At 50.5% G+C, this 19,848-nt stretch overlaps 2 protein-coding genes across 3 annotated transcripts; one reads left to right on the top strand and one right to left on the bottom strand.

Moving 5' to 3' along the window:
* Positions 1 to 564: 564 nt before the first annotated feature.
* On the bottom strand, positions 565 to 5,036 carry LOC310828949 (uncharacterized protein). 2 transcript variants are annotated; one of them, XM_083707063.1, is made up of 4 exons: positions 4,723 to 5,036; positions 1,687 to 2,180; positions 1,469 to 1,541; positions 566 to 968 (listed from the first exon to the last, which is right to left on the bottom strand). In XM_083707063.1, exons 1-4 carry the CDS (start codon positions 4,919 to 4,921, stop codon positions 781 to 783), a joined length of 954 nt encoding a protein of 317 aa, XP_083563189.1. In that variant the 5' UTR covers positions 4,922 to 5,036; the 3' UTR covers positions 566 to 780. The 2 variants fall into 2 exon arrangements, with proteins under 2 accessions (XP_083563188.1, XP_083563189.1); XM_083707062.1 differs by lacking the exon at positions 1,469 to 1,541 and having other exon boundaries at positions 565 to 968.
* Positions 5,037 to 8,641: 3,605 nt separating this feature from the next.
* Positions 8,642 to 18,973, top strand: LOC310830621 (serine protease 55-like). The gene is made up of 5 exons (XM_083710418.1): positions 8,642 to 8,764; positions 16,012 to 16,210; positions 16,918 to 17,171; positions 18,246 to 18,385; positions 18,566 to 18,973. The coding sequence occupies exons 1-5, from the start codon at positions 8,701 to 8,703 to the stop codon at positions 18,950 to 18,952; spliced, it is 1,044 nt and encodes a 347-aa protein (XP_083566544.1). The 5' UTR covers positions 8,642 to 8,700; the 3' UTR covers positions 18,953 to 18,973.
* Positions 18,974 to 19,848: the final 875 nt, after the last annotated feature.

The following is a 19,848-nucleotide window of genomic DNA, read 5'->3' as shown; positions in this document are numbered from 1 at the left end:
GGAGGCTTCTCACATAGATGAATGTAAAGAATTTCAGAACAGATATTATGATCCAACAGGGAGCCTTACCGAGAGAGGCCATGATCCCATGATTCTCCTCCATGACTTCCTGATGCAGAGCTCTCTGGTCAGGATCCAGCAATGCCCACTCCTCCGCCGTGAAATGCACAGCAACATCTTCAAAGCACAGAGACAAGGGTCCTCCTCTAAGGCAGGATAAACATACAATGCACATTCTCTGTTGCTTTCTGCCTGTTAAATGTTGTGTTGTTTTAATGGGATTGTTTTGCTGCACATTTTAACAATGGATACTTATTTTACTGTCTTTATGGAATTGTTTTAATGTGTAGTTAATCTTTGTGTAAATGAGTGGAACTCTTTAAATGCTGCTGTCTATGCAAGCATTTCCAGTTGCCAGATGAAATCTTTCCTATCCCCATTAATAATAGGGGAAACAACAACAACAACAACAACAACAATTTATACCCCGCCCATCTGGCTGGGTTTCCCCAGCCACTCTGAGCGGCTCCCAACAGAATATTAAAAACACGCTAAAACATCAAACATAAAAAACTTCCCTAAACAGGGGGATCCTGGCCACTGTTTTTTATGATTTACTAACTGCTTAGAAGCCTATTTTGGCAACCAACAATAAATGTATAAACGAGACTGCAATGAATGATAAATAATACTAGCAACATTCAGAAGGCTAGTAAAGGAGAGTGGCTGTTCCTTATTCTCAGCACATGAACCTCTTTGAATGGCCTTTTCATGCTTTCTTCAGTGCAGATTTGACAGAAGGGGCAGAGAGATTCGTTGGAGCCTGGAGGCACCGGGGCTGCCCCACTCCTCAGCCCCTTTCCCCCCAAGGCTCCTTCCCCCCACCTGATCCGGATCCTCAGCCGCTGCTTCCCCTCCACCAGGATGAAGAGATGGAGGAGGAGGTCTTGCCGGCATCCTTCTTTCACCTGCGAGAGACAAAGGGAAGTGGGGAGACAGGAGTGCAGGATGCTTCTCTCAGAGGTGAAGCAGTGCATCTCTAATCATAGATGGGCCTTGGGGGGGGGGACCCTCCTGCTGAGTGCGTTTTTGTGTTTCTACCCATTTCATTTACAGATAGGTAGCCGTGTTGGTCTGCCATAGTCAAAACAAAAAAAATTCCTTCCAGTAGCACCTTAAAGACCAACTAAGTCAGTTCTTGGTATGAGCTTTCGTGTGCATGCACACTTCTTCAGATACACTGGATGTATCTGTGTATCTGAAGAAGTATGCATGCACACAAAAGCTCATACCAAGAACTGACTTAGTTGGTCTTTAAGGTGCTACTGGAAGGAATTTTTTTTGTTTTACCCATTTCATATTTTAGTTGACCCCAAGTGTCTTCCTCAAAAAGGTAAAATGAATACATGGAATAATTTCAAAAGAAACAGAACGTGACCAAATGGATAAAGAACTCCTTCTTCCTTACCCAGTGGCCTCTCTCTGGCAACCAATGGAGTCCTCTCTGCCTCAGGACCCATTTCTGCAAAAGTATCATTTCCCTGGAAGAGAAACAAAAATTCAAAACAGAGAATAGGAAGAACTATTAGAAAAGAAATGCCAGACCCACAATTAATAGAGCATTTGGGGATCTTCTCCCTCCTGTTTGGAGCCCCTTGGGAGCATCCAGAGGAAAGTCTCTCTCACCTGCTTCCTCTCCTCTGCCTGACTCAGGAGGAAACCTTCGGCCAGGGCCACTGCCTGGGAACTGGTCTCTGCTCCGCATTCCCTCACCCAGCTCTCCATCTCCGCTGGAAGGACAGCCAGGAACTGCTCCAAGATCACCAGGTCCAGCATCTCAGCTTTCGTGTGCCTTTCTGGCTTCAGCCACTGGTGGCAAAGGTGGCAGAGTCGGCTGCAAACGTCTCGGGGTCCTTTCGCCTCCTGGGAGCAGAACTGCCTCAACTGCTGGCTCTGCACCTCTGAGCGAAGGGTGTCCTCCTCTCCCAGGATCTTCTGCCCAGAGCCTTCCCAGAATCTCCCACTGCTCCCATTGATAATGCCATGGCCTCTTCCTGCTCCAAGACCAGCTGAGTCTTCCTCATCCATCTTCGCTCTCAGGAAACCTTCAAAAGACCAGAAGGAAACTTTTTCTTCTTCTGTCATTTTCTGTCTGTCCAAATTATAGGTGCTAGTAAATCCTACAATGCAAATAAAAATGTTCTGTTATACAATTGCCACAAGGGCAGGATAAGAAATATGTTCCCTGAAGAAGCATGGGTGAGCCTTGCTAGGAGCCAGGGCTGGACTGCACCGCTGGCCAATCTTTGAGCTTTGTTTAAGGCAAAAAGGAAGGAGAAGGAAGCCTCTAGATTAGATTAGATAAATTTATTGTCATTGTCCTTATATACACAGTATACACTCTAGCCCTCCTAGAAGGAGAGTGACCAGGCAGGCAAATGTGCAGGCAAGTGCAGGGATTTCTGTGAAATGTATCAGGCTTGCTGCTCCTGCCTTTCAGTGCTTAAAACTGTCTCCCTCCCTTCCGCGGTCAGGGTGCTGGACCCGGCTGGCGAAAGAGGCGGGCAGGAATGCCAGGCAGGGGCCGCCTTGGAGAATCCCTCCTGGAGGAGGACGGGATCCGCGCAGCGGGCTGGAGGTCTGGAGCCCTTCCTTCCTCGGAAAGCCATGGCCACCCCCCACCCCCCCAGGGGAGGCAGCGGCAGGCAAGCGGCGATCTCTTCCAGGCGAGCGAGCTCCATCCCCTCGGCCTCCCTCCCTCCTGCTGCCCCCCATCCCCGGCCTCCAGCGCCAGCCCCTTCCCCGGATGCCCTCTGCTTGCAGTGTCCAGGGTGGGCGGCTGGACTGGTCCTCGGGTGGACCCCAGACAGACCTCTGCCTCGACCACCCCCGAGAGCGACAGCTGAGAGGCATAGGCGCCGACTCCATGGGGCCTGAGGGGGCCCGAGCCCCCTCAAAAATTCGTTTGGGGGGGCTCCGCCCCCCCAATAATTTAAGAAAATTATTACCGTATTTTTCCGGCCTTCTGCCTCAGGGTCTTACTGCCCACCCTGCTCTGTTTCCTTGCTGTGTTTGCTCAAACGGAACAAAGAGCAGGGAAAGCCCCTCCCCTCCAGACATGCAGAGGGAAAGCAGAGTGTGTCTCTGTGCTCCGTGCAGGAGGGAGAGCGAGAGAGAGCGCGCGAGCTGGCTGACTTGGGTGGGTAGGTGAGGGAAAACTTTGGCCTTCCTTTCCTCCCTCCCGTTATACCCCTCTCCTGCATTCTTAGCCAGCTGCTTCTCTGCACACCCCTCTCCTGCTCCGTGTCCCTTCTGTGTTTTTCCTTCCCTCCCCACTTAAAATGTGGTTAAAAAGCATGGATCCACATGGATCCTCAGGATCTTTGCATTGGGTCAGCCCAAATTCACCATCAGAGCACATAGCATGTCCATGGCTACAGCCTGCCCCCCAAAAATCACGCACCCACTGTTGCCTGGGGCTGCAATGGTGCAAAAACGTGGTTACAAAACATGGATCCACATGGATCCTCAGGATTTTTGCATTGGGTCACCCCAAATTCACCATCAGATCACATGTCTGTGGCCACAGCATGAAGCACAAAAATGATACATCCACTGTTTCATTCAGAATGTTTTTTTCCCTTGTTTTCCTCCTCTAAAAACGATGTGCGTGTTATGGTCAGGTGCGTGTTATAGAGCGAAAAATACGGTAGTTATATTATGCTTTGTAAAATCACAAAATTATGTTGGTATTTTTTATTTTCCTTGTTTGATGATAGTTACCTTTTAAAATACATTCAGTAATGAGTTAAAACAAATAATTATTACGGTAGTAAAAGAGGCGGCGCGAGTAGTTTTGCTCGGTGCGTGCGACTGGCCCAGCCCCTCTTTCCTTTTCCTCTCTTCTGCTCTCCCGCCGGGCGCCTGAGGGAGAGTTACTTAGCGGTTCTGAGGAGCCGCTGTTGTTTCGGCAGGGGAAAAACCGCCGCCCGCGAACCGCCGAGCTCCCTCTCTCTTTCCAGCCTCTCTCTCTCTCTCTCTCTCTCTCTCTCTCTCGCTATGGCCAAGGAGGAGGAGAAGCCCTTCAGCCAGTCTATGGCCGAGTGGCGGAGGTTCATCTACAACCCCAACAGCGGCGAGTTCCTGGGGCGAACGGCCAAGAGCTGGGGTGAGGAGGGCGAGCGAGCGAGTGCGGGCGGGGAAGGGAGGGGAGGGGGCGGCCGGCACGAGGGGCGGTGGGAGGCGAGGCGTGGCGGGCACTTGCCTTGCCCACCACGCATCTCTCTCCTTCTCGGTCTCTCTCCCTCCCTCAGCTGGCGAGGGGGCCACGAGGCGGGCGGCAGCAGCAGCAACGGGCCGGGAGCGGATCTTATAAAACTTCCCGGGGCAGGACCCCAGTATGGGCCCCCCCAATATTTTTTATAAGTCGGCGCCCCTGCTGAGAGGAGGGAGACCCAGGTGGGTGGAAGGCAATGCATGGAGCGGGAGCGGCGCTCTCCAAAAGCCCAGGCGCAACCTGCAGGCACCCCGGGAGCCCCGCCAGGAGGAGGGGCAGGGGGCAAATTGGGGGCTTCTTCCCCGTCACACAGTCCGACTGCAGGGGGGTCTCACAGCCCCCCCGGCAAGGACATCCTCCTCTTCCTCCTCCTCCTCCGGGGCGAGAGGATGACAGGGACGAGAAAGAGGGAGGCAGCCCATCCCACTCCGGCCCCCGCCACTCACTCGCCCGAAAAGCCTCTCGCGCCCCGCCAGCCCGACTTTTCCGGGTGCGAGGAAGCAGCGGCCGCTCCAAGCAAAAAACGCGCATGTGCGGTGGGCTCGGCGCGCTCCCGACTCCGCCGCGTCCATGACAGGACAGCCCCCGCCTCCGTAGGGGAACCCTGGGAGCCGCGCACAGGCGGGGGGAGAGACCGACAGACATCCCGCCGCATCCCGGAGGAGGAAGGGCAATGGCTCGGGCAGGATCCGTCCTTCTGCACTGGCGCAACTTTGCGCTCAGAACTGCCGGAGAGCCTGGATCCGGCCGGAGCTGTGCGCGCCCCACAGCTGGCACTGCGAGGCATCCTGGCCACTAGCCAGCGGCAGCTTCTGCCTCCGCCAGGAATTGGTCCCATCCTCTTTGAAAGTGTTACGGCAAAAATCTGGGTGCGAGGCTGCTCTGCCACCCAGCTCATCGGACTAAGTCCGTGGGTCGCTGCGGAGGAAAATGACCTCAGCCGGAGCAAACTGCAGAAGATCCAAGTTTATTGCGCAACAGGTTCAAGGCGAGATTGAACAGTGAGAAAGGGGTGACATGAGTTTTTGAAACTCCCTCCATGTCCCAGAATACAGTGCAAAACATGTCATGAATACATTAAAGAGAGGTTTGGTTACACAGATTACATCATGAATATATTAAAGGGAGGTTGGGTTACACAGATTAACATATGGAGGAGGGAGGGGGGAATATGCAGAGCTACACCGGATTAACATATGGAGGAGGGAGGGGGGAATATACAGAGCTGGAGATATGCACAGATAAACACTTCCTGGGGATGAGAAAACAATAGTCCCAAATATGCATAGTCTGCCACCTGACTATAGAGACATCACCTTGCCAATAGAGACATCACCTTGCCAATAGAGACATCACCTTGCCAACAAAGGTTCGTATAGTTAAAGCTATGGTTTTCCCAGTGGTGATGTATGGAAGTGAGAGCTGGACCATAAAGAAGGCTGATCACCGAAGAATTGATGCTTTTGAATTATGGTGCTGGAGGAGACTCTGGAGAGTCCCATGGACTGCAAGAAGATCAAACCTCTCCATGCTGAAGGAAATCAACCCGGAGTGCTCACTGGAAGGACAGATTGTGAAGCTGAGACTCCAGTACTTTGGCCACCTCATGAGAAGAGAAGACTCCCTGGAAAAGACCCTGATGTTGGGAAAGATGGAGGGCACAAGGAGAAGGGGACGACAGAGGACGAGATGGTTGGATAGTGTTTTTGAGGTTACCAGCATGAGTTTGACCAAACTGCGGGAGGCAGTGGAGGACAGAGGTGCCTGGCGTTCTCTGGTCCATGGGGTCACGAAGAGTCGGACACGACTAAACGACTAAACAACAACAACAACAACAACTGCCACCTGACATTGTCTGGAGGAAAGGCTGATCAGAGCAATTTGAAAGGATTAGGGTCTTGACACCTTGCTTGAGGGATTATGCTGGACAGGGGAGGTGTGATGGAGTCCTAGAGTAATTGAGCAAACTGGCACGCTGAATTTCTATGAATTTTATAGATTTTAGTCCCTTTTGACATTGACAATTGGAATAAATGGATATATTGTAGCGAAGAAGAAGGTAAAGAAGACATGCCCCCCCCCTTTCCGTATCAAAAGCCAGCCAAGTGGGAGGAGCCAGTGACGTTCCTGGACCTAAGAGCGTCGGGAGAACATCTTGTGCTCACAGTGGCGGACTGCAAAGAAACCCCAGTGTGTGTAGAATTTCAGAAGGTTTCAGAGACAGCAAAGCATTTGCGGACACTCAGAAGTGCGGGAGTGTGAGAGGGAGACTGGGATGGCCACAATCCAAGTTCCGTGGTATGTTAAACACATCATTGGGTGCTGCAGTGGTTTCTATTATCACTGTTCTTTAAATAACTCAGATAACTCCTGCAAAGCTTTGACCTTGCGTTCCTGTACTTTGTAACGCAAGAGTTTTTCTATGTGTTTTCTTCTTGCTGCTGCATGGAACAGCACATGAACCAGACATTTGGAATTTGTAAGTAAGCCGGACGTGGGGGTCTCCCTGGTCCTGTCAGGGTAACTGTGCCCCTGAAGGACCAGGAGCATAGCCAGGGAATCATTTTGGACTCACAGCTGTCCATGGAGGTGCAGGTCAATTCTGTGTCCAGGGCAGCTGTCTACCAGCTCCATCTGGTACGCAGGATGAGACCCTCCCTGCCCGCGGACTGTCTGGCCAGAGTGGTGCATGCTCTGGTTATCTCTTGCTTGGGCTACTGCAACGCGCTCTACGTGGGTCTACCTTTGAAGGTGACTCAGAAACTACAACTAATCCAGAATGTGGCAGCTGGACTAGTGACTGGGGGCGGCCGCCGAGACCACATAAGACCGGTCTTGAAAGACCTACATTGTCTCCCAGTACGTTTCCGAGCACAATTCGAAGTGTTGGTGCTGACATTGAAAGCCCTAAATAACCTCAGCCCAGTATACCTGAAGGAGCGTCTCCACCCCCATTGTCCAGCCCAGACATTTGAGGTCCAGCTCTGAGGGCCTTCTGGCGGTTCCCTCCCTACGAGAAGCTAAGCTACAGGGAACCAGGCAGAGGGCCTTCTCGGTGGTGGCACCCGCCCTGTGGAATGCCCTCCCTTCAGATGTCAAGGAGATAAAGAACTACACAACGTTTAGAAGCCAGCCCTCTATGGGGAAGTTTTTAATGTTTGATGTTTTAATTACCAGTAGGTAGCTGTGTTGGTCTGCTGTAGCTGAAACAAATTTTTTTTTTAATTCCTTCCATTAGCACCTTAGAGACCAACTAAGTTTGTTATTGGTATGAGCTTTCGTGTGCATGCACACTTCTTCAGATACCTGATGTTTTATTAAAGGTAAAGGTAAAGGTACCCCTGCCCGTAGGGGCCAGTCTTGCCAGACTGACTCTAGGGTTGTGCGCTCATCTCACTCTATAGGCCGGGGGCCAGCGCTGTCCGCAGACACTTCCGGGTCACGTGGCCAGCGTGACAAGCTGCATCTGGCGAGCCAGCGCAGCACACGGAACGCCATTTACCTTCCCGCTATAAAGCGGTACCTATTTATCTACTTGCACTTAATTGTGCTTTCGAACTGCTAGGTGGGCAGGAGCTGGGACCGAACGACGGGAGCTCACCCCGCCGCGGGGATTCGAACCGCCGACCATGCGATCGGCAAGTCCTAGGCGCTGAGGTTTTACCCACGGCGCCACCCGATGTTTTATTATGTTTTATATATGCTGTAAGCCACCCAAAGTGATGGAGGAAACCCAACCAAATGTGCAGAGTATAATAATAGTAACAATAACAATAAAAAAATTAAAAATCCTTCCTTTTTTATTTTGACTTGACTAAATAAATTTATTATTATGGCAGACTAACATGGCTACCTACCTGTAACAATAACAATAACAACAACAACAACAACAGAAGTTGGCTTTCCTCCCGTCTTCTGGCAATGAGGCGGCAAGGACGTCCCTCCCTCCCTCCCTCCCTCCCTCCCCTCTGTCTTCTTTCCTTCTGTGTTTATTGCTGCTTGAGCCCCGGCACCTCTCCTTGGGGACACAGGTCCAGGATTCCTGGAGAGCAGGACCACTTTGCAACCCTCCCCTGACGCATTGGCAGGGAGGGGGTTAAACTGAAGCAGAGCAGCAGGGATTGGCCTGGTCAGGCATGTTCGCACTCTTCTTCCTGCAGCTGAGGAAACTGAGCTTGCAGGATTTGAACTCAGCTCCTCTGCCTTCTTTCCCAGTGACCTCGGCGCCTCACAGAACGCTGGCAGCTCCAAGAGAGCCATGCGTGCTCCAGTCCAGCGCCAGGCTGGGGGAGGCGGAGCTAAGGACCAGGAGGAGGGGCCTGGGTTCTGCACCTGTGACATCATTAGCTGGCCTTCTATGACATCACAGCCTGAGACCCCCTCCCACACTCAAGATTGGAAGCCAGTGACTTCTGGGAGAACCTATGGACCATCTGTTGGCGTGTGGCTTGCTGTTGATGCTTCAGGGACGGGCCATTTGGGGACAAGGTACCGGGTGCAAGGAAAGGGGAGTGGGGCGCTGCCATGGGGTGAAGGCAGGGCTGGAGGCGCTATGGCTCCTTCCCTCGGAGGCCCTGGGCAGACTCAAAAAAACAACAACCCCACCTTCTGATGGCCAGTCTTCCAAGAACCCCTCCCCCCGGCTGCTCCGTTTCCTGTGACATCACAGTGTTACGGCAAAAATCTGGGTGCGAGGCTGCTCTGCCACCCAGCTCATCGGACTAAGTCCGTGGGTCCCTGCGGAGGAAAATGAGCTCAGCCGGAGACAGGAGCAAGATGCGGAGATCCGAGTTTATTGGCCAACAGGTTCAAGATGAGATTGAACCGTGAGAAAGGGGTGACATGAGTTTTTGAAACTCCCTCCATGTCCCAGAATACAGTGCAAAACACGTCATGATTACATTAAAGAGAGGTTTGGTTACCCAGATTACATCATGAATATATTAAAGGGAGGTTGGGTTACACAGATTAACATATGGAGGAGGGAGGGGGGAATATGCAGAGCTACACCGGATTAACATAAGGAGGAGGGAGGGGGGAATATGCAGAGCTGGAGATATGCACAGATAAACACTTCCTGGGGATGAGAAAACAATAGTCCCAAATATGCATAGTCTGCCACTGACATTGTCTGGAGGAAAGGCTGATCAGAGCAATTTGAAAGGATTTGGGTCTTGACACCTTGCTTGAGGGATTATGCTGGACAGGGGAGGTGTGAGGGAGTCCTAGAGTAATTGAGCAAACTGGCACGCTGATTTTCTATGAATTTTATAGATTTTAGTCCCTTTTGACATTGACAATTGGAATAAATGGATATATTGTAGCGAAGAAGAAGGTAAAGAAGACATGCCCCCCCTTTCCGTATCAGTCCCCCATTCGGAGATAGATTTGCATTAAAGTTCTGTAAGAACTTGCAAATCTTTTCTCCGCACCCTAAATCTCGGTGAAGGTAGGGGTGCCGTGTGAGTGGGAATAGGCCCTAATGGAAAAGGAGGTGGGTTGAGCAGGGCAACAAAGGAGGGAGCAACACGGACCAATACAATGTATGTTTATGTTATATAGATATGCACTAAATAATAACTTTGTATCTATCGTACTAGATGTGTGGGTTTGTGCAAACCTGAAGGGGACTTGCAAATCATGCCTCTTAAGGCCATTTGCAAGTATAGTAGTGCAGATAGCTGGATATAGGATATCGCATAAAAGGACACCTGTTGTATTTTGTTCAGTAGTGGTCTATGCTTTACATTTAGCAGGAAGGTCCACTATTGACTGGGGGAAAAAATGCAGTTTGCTTTCCCCCCCGCCATTTTGTGTTCTCAGGTGTCAAGGTAGCTCTTCTGTGGTCTCACGTGTCACAGTAGTGGCAATCCCTGGTGAATCCACTTAGGGCTTTCATATTAACCATGTTGCCTGGCACTCACCACAGCTGCCACAGGTTTGGACACGTCCTGAGGGAAATGTCCTTGCCTTGGCTTCCTATGGGGTTTTATTATTGGTCTTGCAGTCATGGGAAGTTGCGCACCTGCACTTTAAGGACCAAAAGCTAATTGCAGCCTGGATACACTTGCCCAATTCAAACTGAGTCCAATTTGAATTTATCTTTCCCCATGGTTCTCAACTCTTCAAACCAATCTGTTAAAAGAAAACCATTCTTAAAAGGGCACTTGTCCAAATAAGTCAATTTAACTCTATAAGGGATCATTCCTGCTAAATCAAGGCATATACACCTTCCTGAAGCTTCTCCTTGGTAAAGCGAGTTTTAACACATTTTAAAATGGGTAGGGAAGGTTGGCAGTGTGCCAGGTGGGACAGCAAAATGTGGTTATCTAAACATTGAACTACACAATAGCCTGATCCATTAGAAAGCATAAAATGTATGAAAATCCTCCATTGGGGTATAAGGAATAAGGCAGTATACATTAAACATAAGACAATTACACACACACACACAAAAATTCCTCCCTTTGTGGAAATAACACTGTCAAACACATTTCAACATCCCTACATAATAACACATAATACACAACAAACTAATTAAATATCAGTTGAATATAAAAGTCAAAAAAATCTCCTTGCAATCCAACTCCTCCCCTCTTTGTCAGCCCCACTTCCCTTTTGAAAGAAATTGCTGTGGCCACTTTGAAAACTGTGTCTGTTGTTGTTGCAGGTAATAAGTCTCGTGGTAGCGAAGCTTTTCATTGGATCTGTAGTAACACACTTGTAGAAGTGATATCCTGTAAGGACAGGGTGGACTTAAAAGACACAGTTAAATAATAATAAAACACACACACAAACACACACACACAATGACCTATGAGGAACCAAAATAAATAAATGCTAAGACACAGAATTTTAAGAAATCTGAAGTAACAGTGAAAATAAAAGAGTGTTTCTTGATGTGACAACATCGGCTAGAGTGTTAATAGCAAAATACTGGAAAATGACTTAATGGCAATGTAACTTTGTGCAAGTACCTTGAACTAGCCAAAATGACAGAATTAATAAGAAATGCTCAGGCAAAAGGTAAACAAATACCATTCCACAAACAATGTTTGGTTATGCTTCGATTAATTTCATAGACATCATGGAAAAACGGATTAAATAAATGGAAACAGATTATTTATAACTTTAAAAGTGTCAAAGACACAAAGGGATGGATGTCACTAATACAGCAGGGATTTCACAGAACAGAAAGAAAGTTGTTGTGGGAGGAAAAAGGGACAAACACTTTGTTATCGGGGTTCACATATCCTGTTAAAAGGGGAAATTATTTCATGTGAGAAGCCTGTCAGGAAATGCTGTTCCTAAAATGCACACAAACAAAGTCTGTGACTTAAATCCCATTGAGGGGTGGAATGCTTTGATATTTACCTGTGAAAAGAATTTGGCATGTTAAGATTTCAAACTTGAGACACATTAAGGGTGATTTCTCTCAATGGTTCCAAGTTTTACATAAACCTCCTCTCCCCCCCTACAGTTCCCCCTCCTTCCTCTCTCTCTCTCTCCATTTACTATCTTTTTTTTTTTTTTTTGGCTGATCTAGTCTCTGTCATGTGTGGAGTTCATGTCTCAGCAAACCTTTTATACTATTGAAATGTTGCATCTTTTGGCAAAATTAGAATTTGAATAAGGGAAGGGTAAGGAGTAGATTTTAAAAGAGGGTTAGATTTAAAACAAAAAAGAGAAACTCAGCAATTGAAGTATTTACCAACAAAAGCTAGCAATTTCAGCCCAAGCAAAGCGACTGCTTCCTTTATGTACAGGAAAGGGCTAATATCCCTCTGGCCGTTCGCGGAACAATGCCACGCCCTTATATATGGGAAAAAATGGCCAGAGAGTCAGAATTCATAAGATTTTTAACATTCTCAGTCATTTCAGCCTTACCATTTGCAGACAAAATTTTCCTGCCCTTTATTTACAGGATGGTTAAGGCTACTCAATTATATGTCAAGGCCCATTCTACTTGATTATATGAATTTGTATGTGCTTAAACTTTGTGTAGACTTTTAAGTCTGATTTTTGTAAATAATAGACAAAATGATAAGCACTGTAATCACTCAAATGCCTGATATCACCAGTTCTGCTTCAAAACATCACGGATTTTACCTCTCACCCTTTTTTTTAAAAAAACAAACAAACAACAAAGAGTAAAGTTGGGCTGAATCGCATGCTTGGGCTGAATCAACTGATCACATGCTTGCAGGCACATGGCCCTCCACACAGCCACAAATTGGGAGAGCTAAAAGGGGACCTTGGGTCATCTAGTCCAACCCTAAATATAGTGTTCATAGCAAGATTTCAAAGCAAGATTTGCACTACCAAAAGGACATATACATTTAAGTACAGATTTTCAACTGGGAAAGGAAACATCTATGCTCCTATCATGTACTAAGGAAGAGGAAAAGAAAAGTAGCCAACTTTACACAGAACCGTTTTAGCAGATCTTGAGATAGTTTGAGTGAGTTTGCTTCCTTCAAATTCCTAGAGAAATTATCTTTAAAGGAAGATTGAAGTGAACATTTTTCCTAAGAGGGAGAGGATCTCTTATAAAGCATAGTTAAAACAGCCATAGATTTGATTTAAAAGGAATACAAAAGTGACAGTTTTTCCTGAATTTGCAGAGGAATAGTAAGCCTAATCTATGCCCCCCTTGTAGTTTCCTTTAAAGGAAGCTTACTTGGGAGTAAATTTACCTGGCACAGAAGTAAGAAGGAGAAGGAAAAAACCTGAAAGAGGCAGAATGAAACCAGGAAGTCATTTTCTAAGGAAAGAGGCCAGGAAGAGACTGGTATCAGGACTGGACTCTATAGATAGACTATCAAAGCTGTTGTCTACCAAAGCTTCTACCTTTTATGTGCTTCATGAAATAAATACACTGCATTTTAGCTTGAGAGAGCAGTTGTGCTCAACTACGCTTTTGCAGCAGAAACATCTAGTTCACATTAGAAACATTCACATTCCAAAATAGACTGTAGACTCACAATCTGAAAAGTTGCGGCAAAGCAAGAGGTGGGGTAAACATTTGCACCCTTCATTCTCATTTGGTCTTATTTAAGACTGATAGGGTCCAGCATGGCTTCCTTAGATTTAAAATTTTGAAGCAAGCTTGCAGTTTAAACTATGCGCGCTTAAGAAAGGCAGTCTGTCAGAGACAGAAGGAACAGACAACACACATAACAGACAACATGTAAACACACATATCCTCATATATGTATTAACACACAACACACATAACAGACAACATGTAAACATATATACTCTCATCCTTTAGTTGGTTATTGCAAGGAGTTGGGCTGCTTCCTTTAGCTTCATTAAGTGAAATTAGTAGGAAGGTCCCACATGGTTTTAAGAGCCTCCTTGCCTCTTCAAACACCACCAGTTAACCAAACTGGCAGGGCTCACAATGCTTAGTTGACTGGGTACCCCTTTATATATGCATGCGTTGTTGTTGTTGCTTTTGTTGTTGTTTTCCTTTTGGGGGGATAGAGAAGGGAGAAAGAGAGGGGTTGATTAGGATTTGGGTAACTTGTACAGGGGGCTATAGTAAAGAGGGGTCTTTCGTCGCTTGGCGACTTCCTTAGTGGGTTTTTAAGGAGCTCTAGCTATCCGGTTCCTTATATTTCCTTCCTATTTCCTTAGTCAATAACCTGGGGTCCTTTTCCACTCTGCCGATCCTGCCCAATTCCTCATGGGCTATCCCTCCTGGCAACCTCCTACCTATCGCCACAATCTCAGGAAAAGGGGCCCTACTGAACGCCCGCACCGTGCGGTGCCAGATCGGGTGATCCCTGGATAGAGTTTTGAACCGAAAATCCCCCTTGCTTTTGGAAGCGGGCTCATGCACGATAAACGTGTTACGTGGCACCGACCAGTGCGGCTGGGATTGATACAGAAAGCCAGACCCCTTCCTGCCCCCTTGGTGAGGACGCTCGGGAAGTTCGGAAGAAGAATTCCAGCCCCTTGCTTTCAACTGAGATGCCCGTTGCGGAGAGTCGGCTGTTTTTCAAGTCGGGTCTCTCCGTCTTACTTTCGGACTCTCAGTTGGTGCGGCTGACTGGAGGGTTTGAGAGGAGAAAGAGATAGAGCTCAGAACCCCCCTTTTGGGCCGAGCAGCAGTCCACGGTCTCTCTCACCAATTGGACCAAGAGAAAGGCGAGAAGGAGCGATAGAGAGGAGGGCAGAGAATTCAGTTGCCAGGAGATTTCCACCCCTTTCCCACCAGTGCACTGGATTTTCCTTTTCCTCATACTCACGCGTCTTCTATGATGATCCCGGGATCGATGAATAAGCCGGCTGGATCCCTCTTTGCTCCCCGGCTGAACTCCTGGGGCTTTTGATTACCGCCCGGAAGATTGCCGGGGGTCCAAAGGATCTTCCCAGGCAAAATGGCCTGGTGCCGGCTGAAGATTTCGGGGCCCCCGGTCAGCAACGCGGGAGAACCGCAAGCCCCACGTTGGAGCGCCAACTGTTACGGCAAAAATCTGGGTGCGAGGCTGCTCTGCCACCCAGCTCATCGGACTAAGTCCGTGGGTCCCTGCGGAGGAAAATGAGCTCAGCCGGAGACAGGAGCAAGATGCGGAGATCCGAGTTTATTGGCCAACAGGTTCAAGATGAGATTGAACCGTGAGAAAGGGGTGACATGAGTTTTTGAAACTCCCTCCATGTCCCAGAATACAGTGCAAAACACGTCATGAATACATTAAAGAGAGGTTTGGTTACCCAGATTACATCATGAATATATTAAAGGGAGGTTGGGTTACACAGATTAACATATGGAGGAGGGAGGGGGGAATATGCAGAGCTACACCGGATTAACATAAGGAGGAGGGAGGGGGGAATATGCAGAGCTGGAGATATGCACAGATAAACACTTCCTGGGGATGAGAAAACAATAGTCCCAAATATGCATAGTCTGCCACTGACATTGTCTGGAGGAAAGGCTGATCAGAGCAGGATTAGGGTCTTGACACCTTGCTTGAGGGATTATGCTGGACAGGGGAGGTGTGATGGAGTCCTAGAGTAATTGAGCAAACTGGCACGCTGATTTTCTATTAATTTTATAGATTTTAGTCCCTTTTGACATTGACAATTGGAATAAATGGATATATTGTAGCGAAGAAGAAGGTAAAGAAGACATGCCCCCCCCTTTCCGTATCAACAGGAATGAAGTGACATCATCACCTCTTGGAGTGGGGAGGGTGGCGAGGCCGAGGTTGTTTGGGGCCTCCTCCTGGCGACCAGCCCCAATGCCCATGCTGTGTCTCCACGGCTGGAGGCAGCAGTTTCTGGAAACCACAGGAGGGCAGAGTGGCTCTTGTGCCCGGATCCTGCCCCCACGTTTCCCTTTGGGGCATCTGTTTGGCCACTGTGAGAAGAGGAGGCAGGACTGGGTGGGCAACGGGCCTGATCCAGCAGGGCTCTTATTACGAAAGGCTCTTGTGCCAGCAAAACTTCCATGGCTGGGGGCAGTCTACCCCTGAATATCAGAGGAATGGGGAAGGACAACCCGAGAGTGCTCTTGCAGTCTGGCCTTGATTGCAGGTTTCCCATAAAGGGCATCCAATGGGCCTGATCCTGCATCCAGACTCTTTTCATGTCCTAATGGAGCCTCCATGGCCAGGCTCCTGGGTTCTTCGGGGCATTTGGCCGCTGTGAGGTCGGGAGGGTGGAGTCTGGCAGGGGCCCGGGGCCCTTCTGACGTGCACTTGCCTCCGCCCGCCCCTCTCCTCCAGGCTGCGGCTTCCGGCCAGAGTTCGACGGGCCCCACGCCTCCCCCGTGGCCGGCGCGCGCATTGTGGGGGGCTCGAAATCCCTCCCCGGGAAGTGGCCCTGGGTGGTCAGCATACAGACCAGCACCTACCACTTCTGCGGGGGCTCCATCGTGCACCCCTGGTGGGTCCTCTCCGCCGCCCACTGCTTCGCAGAGAGAAGGTGAGGAAGGAGGAGGGAGGGCAGAGGGCCGGCTGCCGGGGGGGGGTCCCTGCCTGGCTGCCAGGCGCCCCTCTCCCGCCCGCCAAGCCCCGCCCTGCGGAGCCAAGGGGGAGGCTGGCTCTGGGTGCAGCCGCGTGTGTCTGAACCGGCATCCGGACACGGGTTAAGCGCCCATTTACAACCAGACTCTTCTCTTGCAAACAAAGATTGGCTTTTTAATCTCTGCTTCCCTTATTTTGATTCGGCTGCTTAATGAAGGCTGCCTCCTCCACGTGACCTTCTGGAGAACCAGCCTTCTCTGTGGTGGCTCCCCGTTTGTGGACTGCTCTCCCCGGGGCGTCTCGCCTGGCGCCTTCATTATGTCTGTTTAGGCACCAGGCGGAAACTTCCAATTAACAGCCTTTCAAATGTGTTTGTGGGAAGGGGGCTATTGTTTCGTATTTTGTGCTTTTATGCGGTATTTTTTATCTTGTGAACCGCCCTGAGAGCTTGTGGCGAAGGGCGAAATATAAACTCAAATAAGGAAATTAAATAAGGAAATAATCCGGCCCTGGATTCCTGCATCGCAGCGGGGTGGACTAGATGGCCCCTGGGGGACCCCTCCCAATTCTACAGTTCTATGACTTCAGGGAGACGCTGTTTGGAGGGGAAAGTGTGTGTGAATTCTGACTAAACCCAGAGTCCCCCCCCCTCTCTCTCTCCTTCAGCGACAAGGTCCGGGTGGCGGCGGGGAGCAACCTCCTGGGGAGGCACAACGTCACCCGCTGGGTGCGCAAGATCCACCTGCACCCCGAGTACAGCACCCGCACCTACGACAACGACCTGGCGCTCCTGCTCCTGGACAAGCCCATCCCCTACAGCTTCTACCACAGCCCCCTCTGCCTCCCCGACCACAGCATCGTCCCCGACGACAACATGTGGGAGAGCTGCACCGTGGCCGGCTGGGGGCTCACGAAGGCCGGTGAGCCCCGAAGGCGCCGCGGCCTCTTCCGCGCTTCCTTGCCTTGGCGAAGCCCCCCGTCTGCCCGCGGCTGGGAGGGCGCAGTCGGACCGGGAGGGCCGGCTTGGGCTCGCGACTATGGGTGCCCCGGGGTCGTGGGTGCCACGCAGCGTGCACGACCCTGGCACCGAAATCTGTGGGTGCCCGGACCCTTCAGGGGGATTTTGTGGGTGCTTGGGTACCCAGGGCCCCCGGGAGTTGGCACCCATGAGCCGGGCCATTGCACGTGTGGACCCCTGTTTGAACAGAGGGGGTTTACCGGGGTGGGCAAGAAAGATGGGGGGACACGCCCCATGCTGACTCAGGATTTGGTCCTGGGCAGCTGCCATCCTGCTCTACCTCCCTTCCTCAGTTCTTCCACCTGTAAAATCTCTCTTCTCTTTGGCGATCCCTCGTAGCCGAGGAAGATTGTCTTCCGTAAACACGGTCTTAGCAGTGAGTCCCTAAGTGATCCACCCATCCTTCCACAGCGGGGACATTGGTTTCCGGGCGGGAGTTGATCCCGGTGTGGATTTGCCAAGCGTGCCTTCCCCTTAGCACGATTCCCCCTTCCGTCCTGAGTTCGAGTGTCTTCACAGCCCAGGACACCTTTGGTCAAGGCTGTTCTCCAACTGTGTCTCCCTGTAAAACGGGAAGATGGTTACGGATGCCGGACTCAAACTTTGCCTGCGTAGTTGGCGGCGCAGCGGTGTGGGATGGATTGGGGGAGGGGGGAGGAAAGAAGCCCACGTCCTACAGGCAGGAGCCCCCCCTCTGCCTCCAGACATGGCTCCAGGGCAGAGAAATGGGACGGGGCAAATGCGTGGAGAAGAGGCGGCGCAGGAGGAGCCCCGCGTGCAGGCTCAGTCTACCTCTGCGGGGAAGAGGCAGCGGAACGGGATGGACCTGATCCAATTCCAGGGGGTCTTTGGGCACCTCGTGGGGTGCCCACGGGGAAATGGGGCTTGCGCGCCCGCACCCACGAAGGAGGTCACGGGCTGCGCCCGCCTCCAGCCAGCCCGCGCGGCTTGTCTCCCTTCCTCCTCTCTCCTCCAGGAAGCGGCCAGGGATCCTACAGTTTGCTGGACGTGCAGGTGGGCATGGTGGACTGGATGCTGTGCCTCCGCTGGCTGCGCTCCCTCACCAAAAACATGATCTGCGCCGGGTTTGAGGAGGGCGGCCGCGACGCCTGCCAGGTGGGAGACGCCCCCTCGCCTCCTGCCCCCAGTCTTCCTTTTGGGCCTGGAAGGGGGCGCAGGGCACTCCGGGTGGGCAAGGGGGGCGCAGGGCGGGGCGATGAAGAGGTGGAACGGAAGGCTTGCAGCTGGGGCTCCCGGGGGCTTCGGACTACAACTCCCACCCTCCTGCCTCTCCAGGGGGACAGCGGAGGACCCCTCATGTGCCGCCCCCCGGGCCGTGGAGGACCCCACCAGCGCTGGTACGCGGTCGGCGTGGTGAGCTGGGGGCGCAGCTGCGCGGCCCGCCACAGCCCCGGCGTCTACACCAGGGTGGCCAACTTCCACGCGTGGCTGGAGATGACCTCGGCCCACGAAAGCCACCCTTTCCACGTGCCGCAGACCGCGGAGGGCCACACCGCCTCCCCCGCCGCCGAGCCGGCGCATGTGACCAGGCAGGAGCTCGACATGTGGGCCGGAGTGGAGGCGGCCATCGCCGCCAGGGCCGCCCCCGGGCAGCGCCCGGCCCTCGCGTGGCTCCTGGGGGCCGCCTGCTGGGCCCTGCGCTGGGCAGAAGAGATGGAATAAATGCTAATTTATTTAACTGTATTTACTTATGAAATCTGTACGCCGCCCTTCTCCCGATGGTCGCAGGGCTCGCACGGGGAGGGCGCAAAATGCAAGATGAAAGAAAAGCGAACCCAAAGACCCAGCAAACATTTTCAAGGTCGTGGGATGCTAACCGGCCGAAGGCTTTAGGGGTCCGCAAACTTTTTCAGCAGGGGTCCACTGTCCCTCAGACCTGGTGGGGGGCCGGACTATATGTTTTATTGGGGGGGGGGATGAACAAATTCCTATGCCCCAGGACAGGGGCACCGACTTATAAAAAATATTGGGGGGGACCCATACCGGGGTCCTGCCCCGGGAAGTTTTCTAAATTTTAGATGAAAATTAGTGAGTTTTAAAGTTTTTTAAAAGTATTTTAGAGTCATATGATCAACATTAGAACCCCGAAAACTCGACTCTCTATAACTCCACACTCCGGGAAGCTCGACAAGCCTGGAACACTTTTTGGCTTTGAATAAAGAAACAAAACATAAACACGCACAGTATTTTCGTAAAAAGCTAATTTAATTTACAGTAACAATTATGCTTATAGACTATTACAGAGCAGTGAATATATAGCTCTGAAAAGACTGAAATGATATTTAAATAAATCCTAAACTATCATTAAAAGAATAAAACATAAAATATTGCTGTCGCACAGTAATAGCACTTTGATTAATAAGTGAAATAGCTAATTTAAGCTTACTTTGAATAAGTCTGAGGGTTCATTAAATAATATCTCAAAGTTAATGCTTTAATACAGTTAATAAAGTTAATACAGTATGCCTAATACTGTATGTAAATACTGTAATACTGTATGTAAATAACGGGCTTTAATTGGGTCTTACACCCTAAAAATATTTAAGTATTTGAAAATA

The sequence above is a fragment of the Podarcis gaigeae genome (genome assembly GCF_964106915.1).
Source record: "Podarcis gaigeae genome assembly, chromosome: 13".
Taxonomy (NCBI): domain Eukaryota; kingdom Metazoa; phylum Chordata; class Lepidosauria; order Squamata; family Lacertidae; genus Podarcis; species Podarcis gaigeae.
This window is presented reverse-complemented; position numbering and strand designations above follow the sequence as displayed.

What these genes read in the sequence shown, in the direction of transcription:
- LOC310828949 (XM_083707062.1), bottom strand. Translation starts at nt 4,921, where the DNA reads ATGTCTGTCGGTCTCTCCCCCCGCCTGTGCGCGGCTCCCAGGGTTCCC. An exon ending in GCGAGAGGCTTTTCGGGCGA is followed by an intron (nt 2,181 to 4,722) that starts GTGAGTGGCGGG and finishes TTTGCATTGTAG; the next exon opens with GATTTACTAGCACCTATAAT. An exon ending in AGGCAGAGGAGAGGAAGCAG is followed by an intron (nt 969 to 1,686) that starts GTGAGAGAGACT and finishes TGTCTCTCGCAG; the next exon opens with GTGAAAGAAGGATGCCGGCA.
- LOC310830621 (XM_083710418.1), top strand. Translation starts at nt 8,701, where the DNA reads ATGGACCATCTGTTGGCGTGTGGCTTGCTGTTGATGCTTCAGGGACGG. An exon ending in CACTGCTTCGCAGAGAGAAG is followed by an intron (nt 16,211 to 16,917) that starts GTGAGGAAGGAG and finishes TCTCTCCTTCAG; the next exon opens with CGACAAGGTCCGGGTGGCGG. An exon ending in GCGGCCGCGACGCCTGCCAG is followed by an intron (nt 18,386 to 18,565) that starts GTGGGAGACGCC and finishes CTGCCTCTCCAG; the next exon opens with GGGGACAGCGGAGGACCCCT.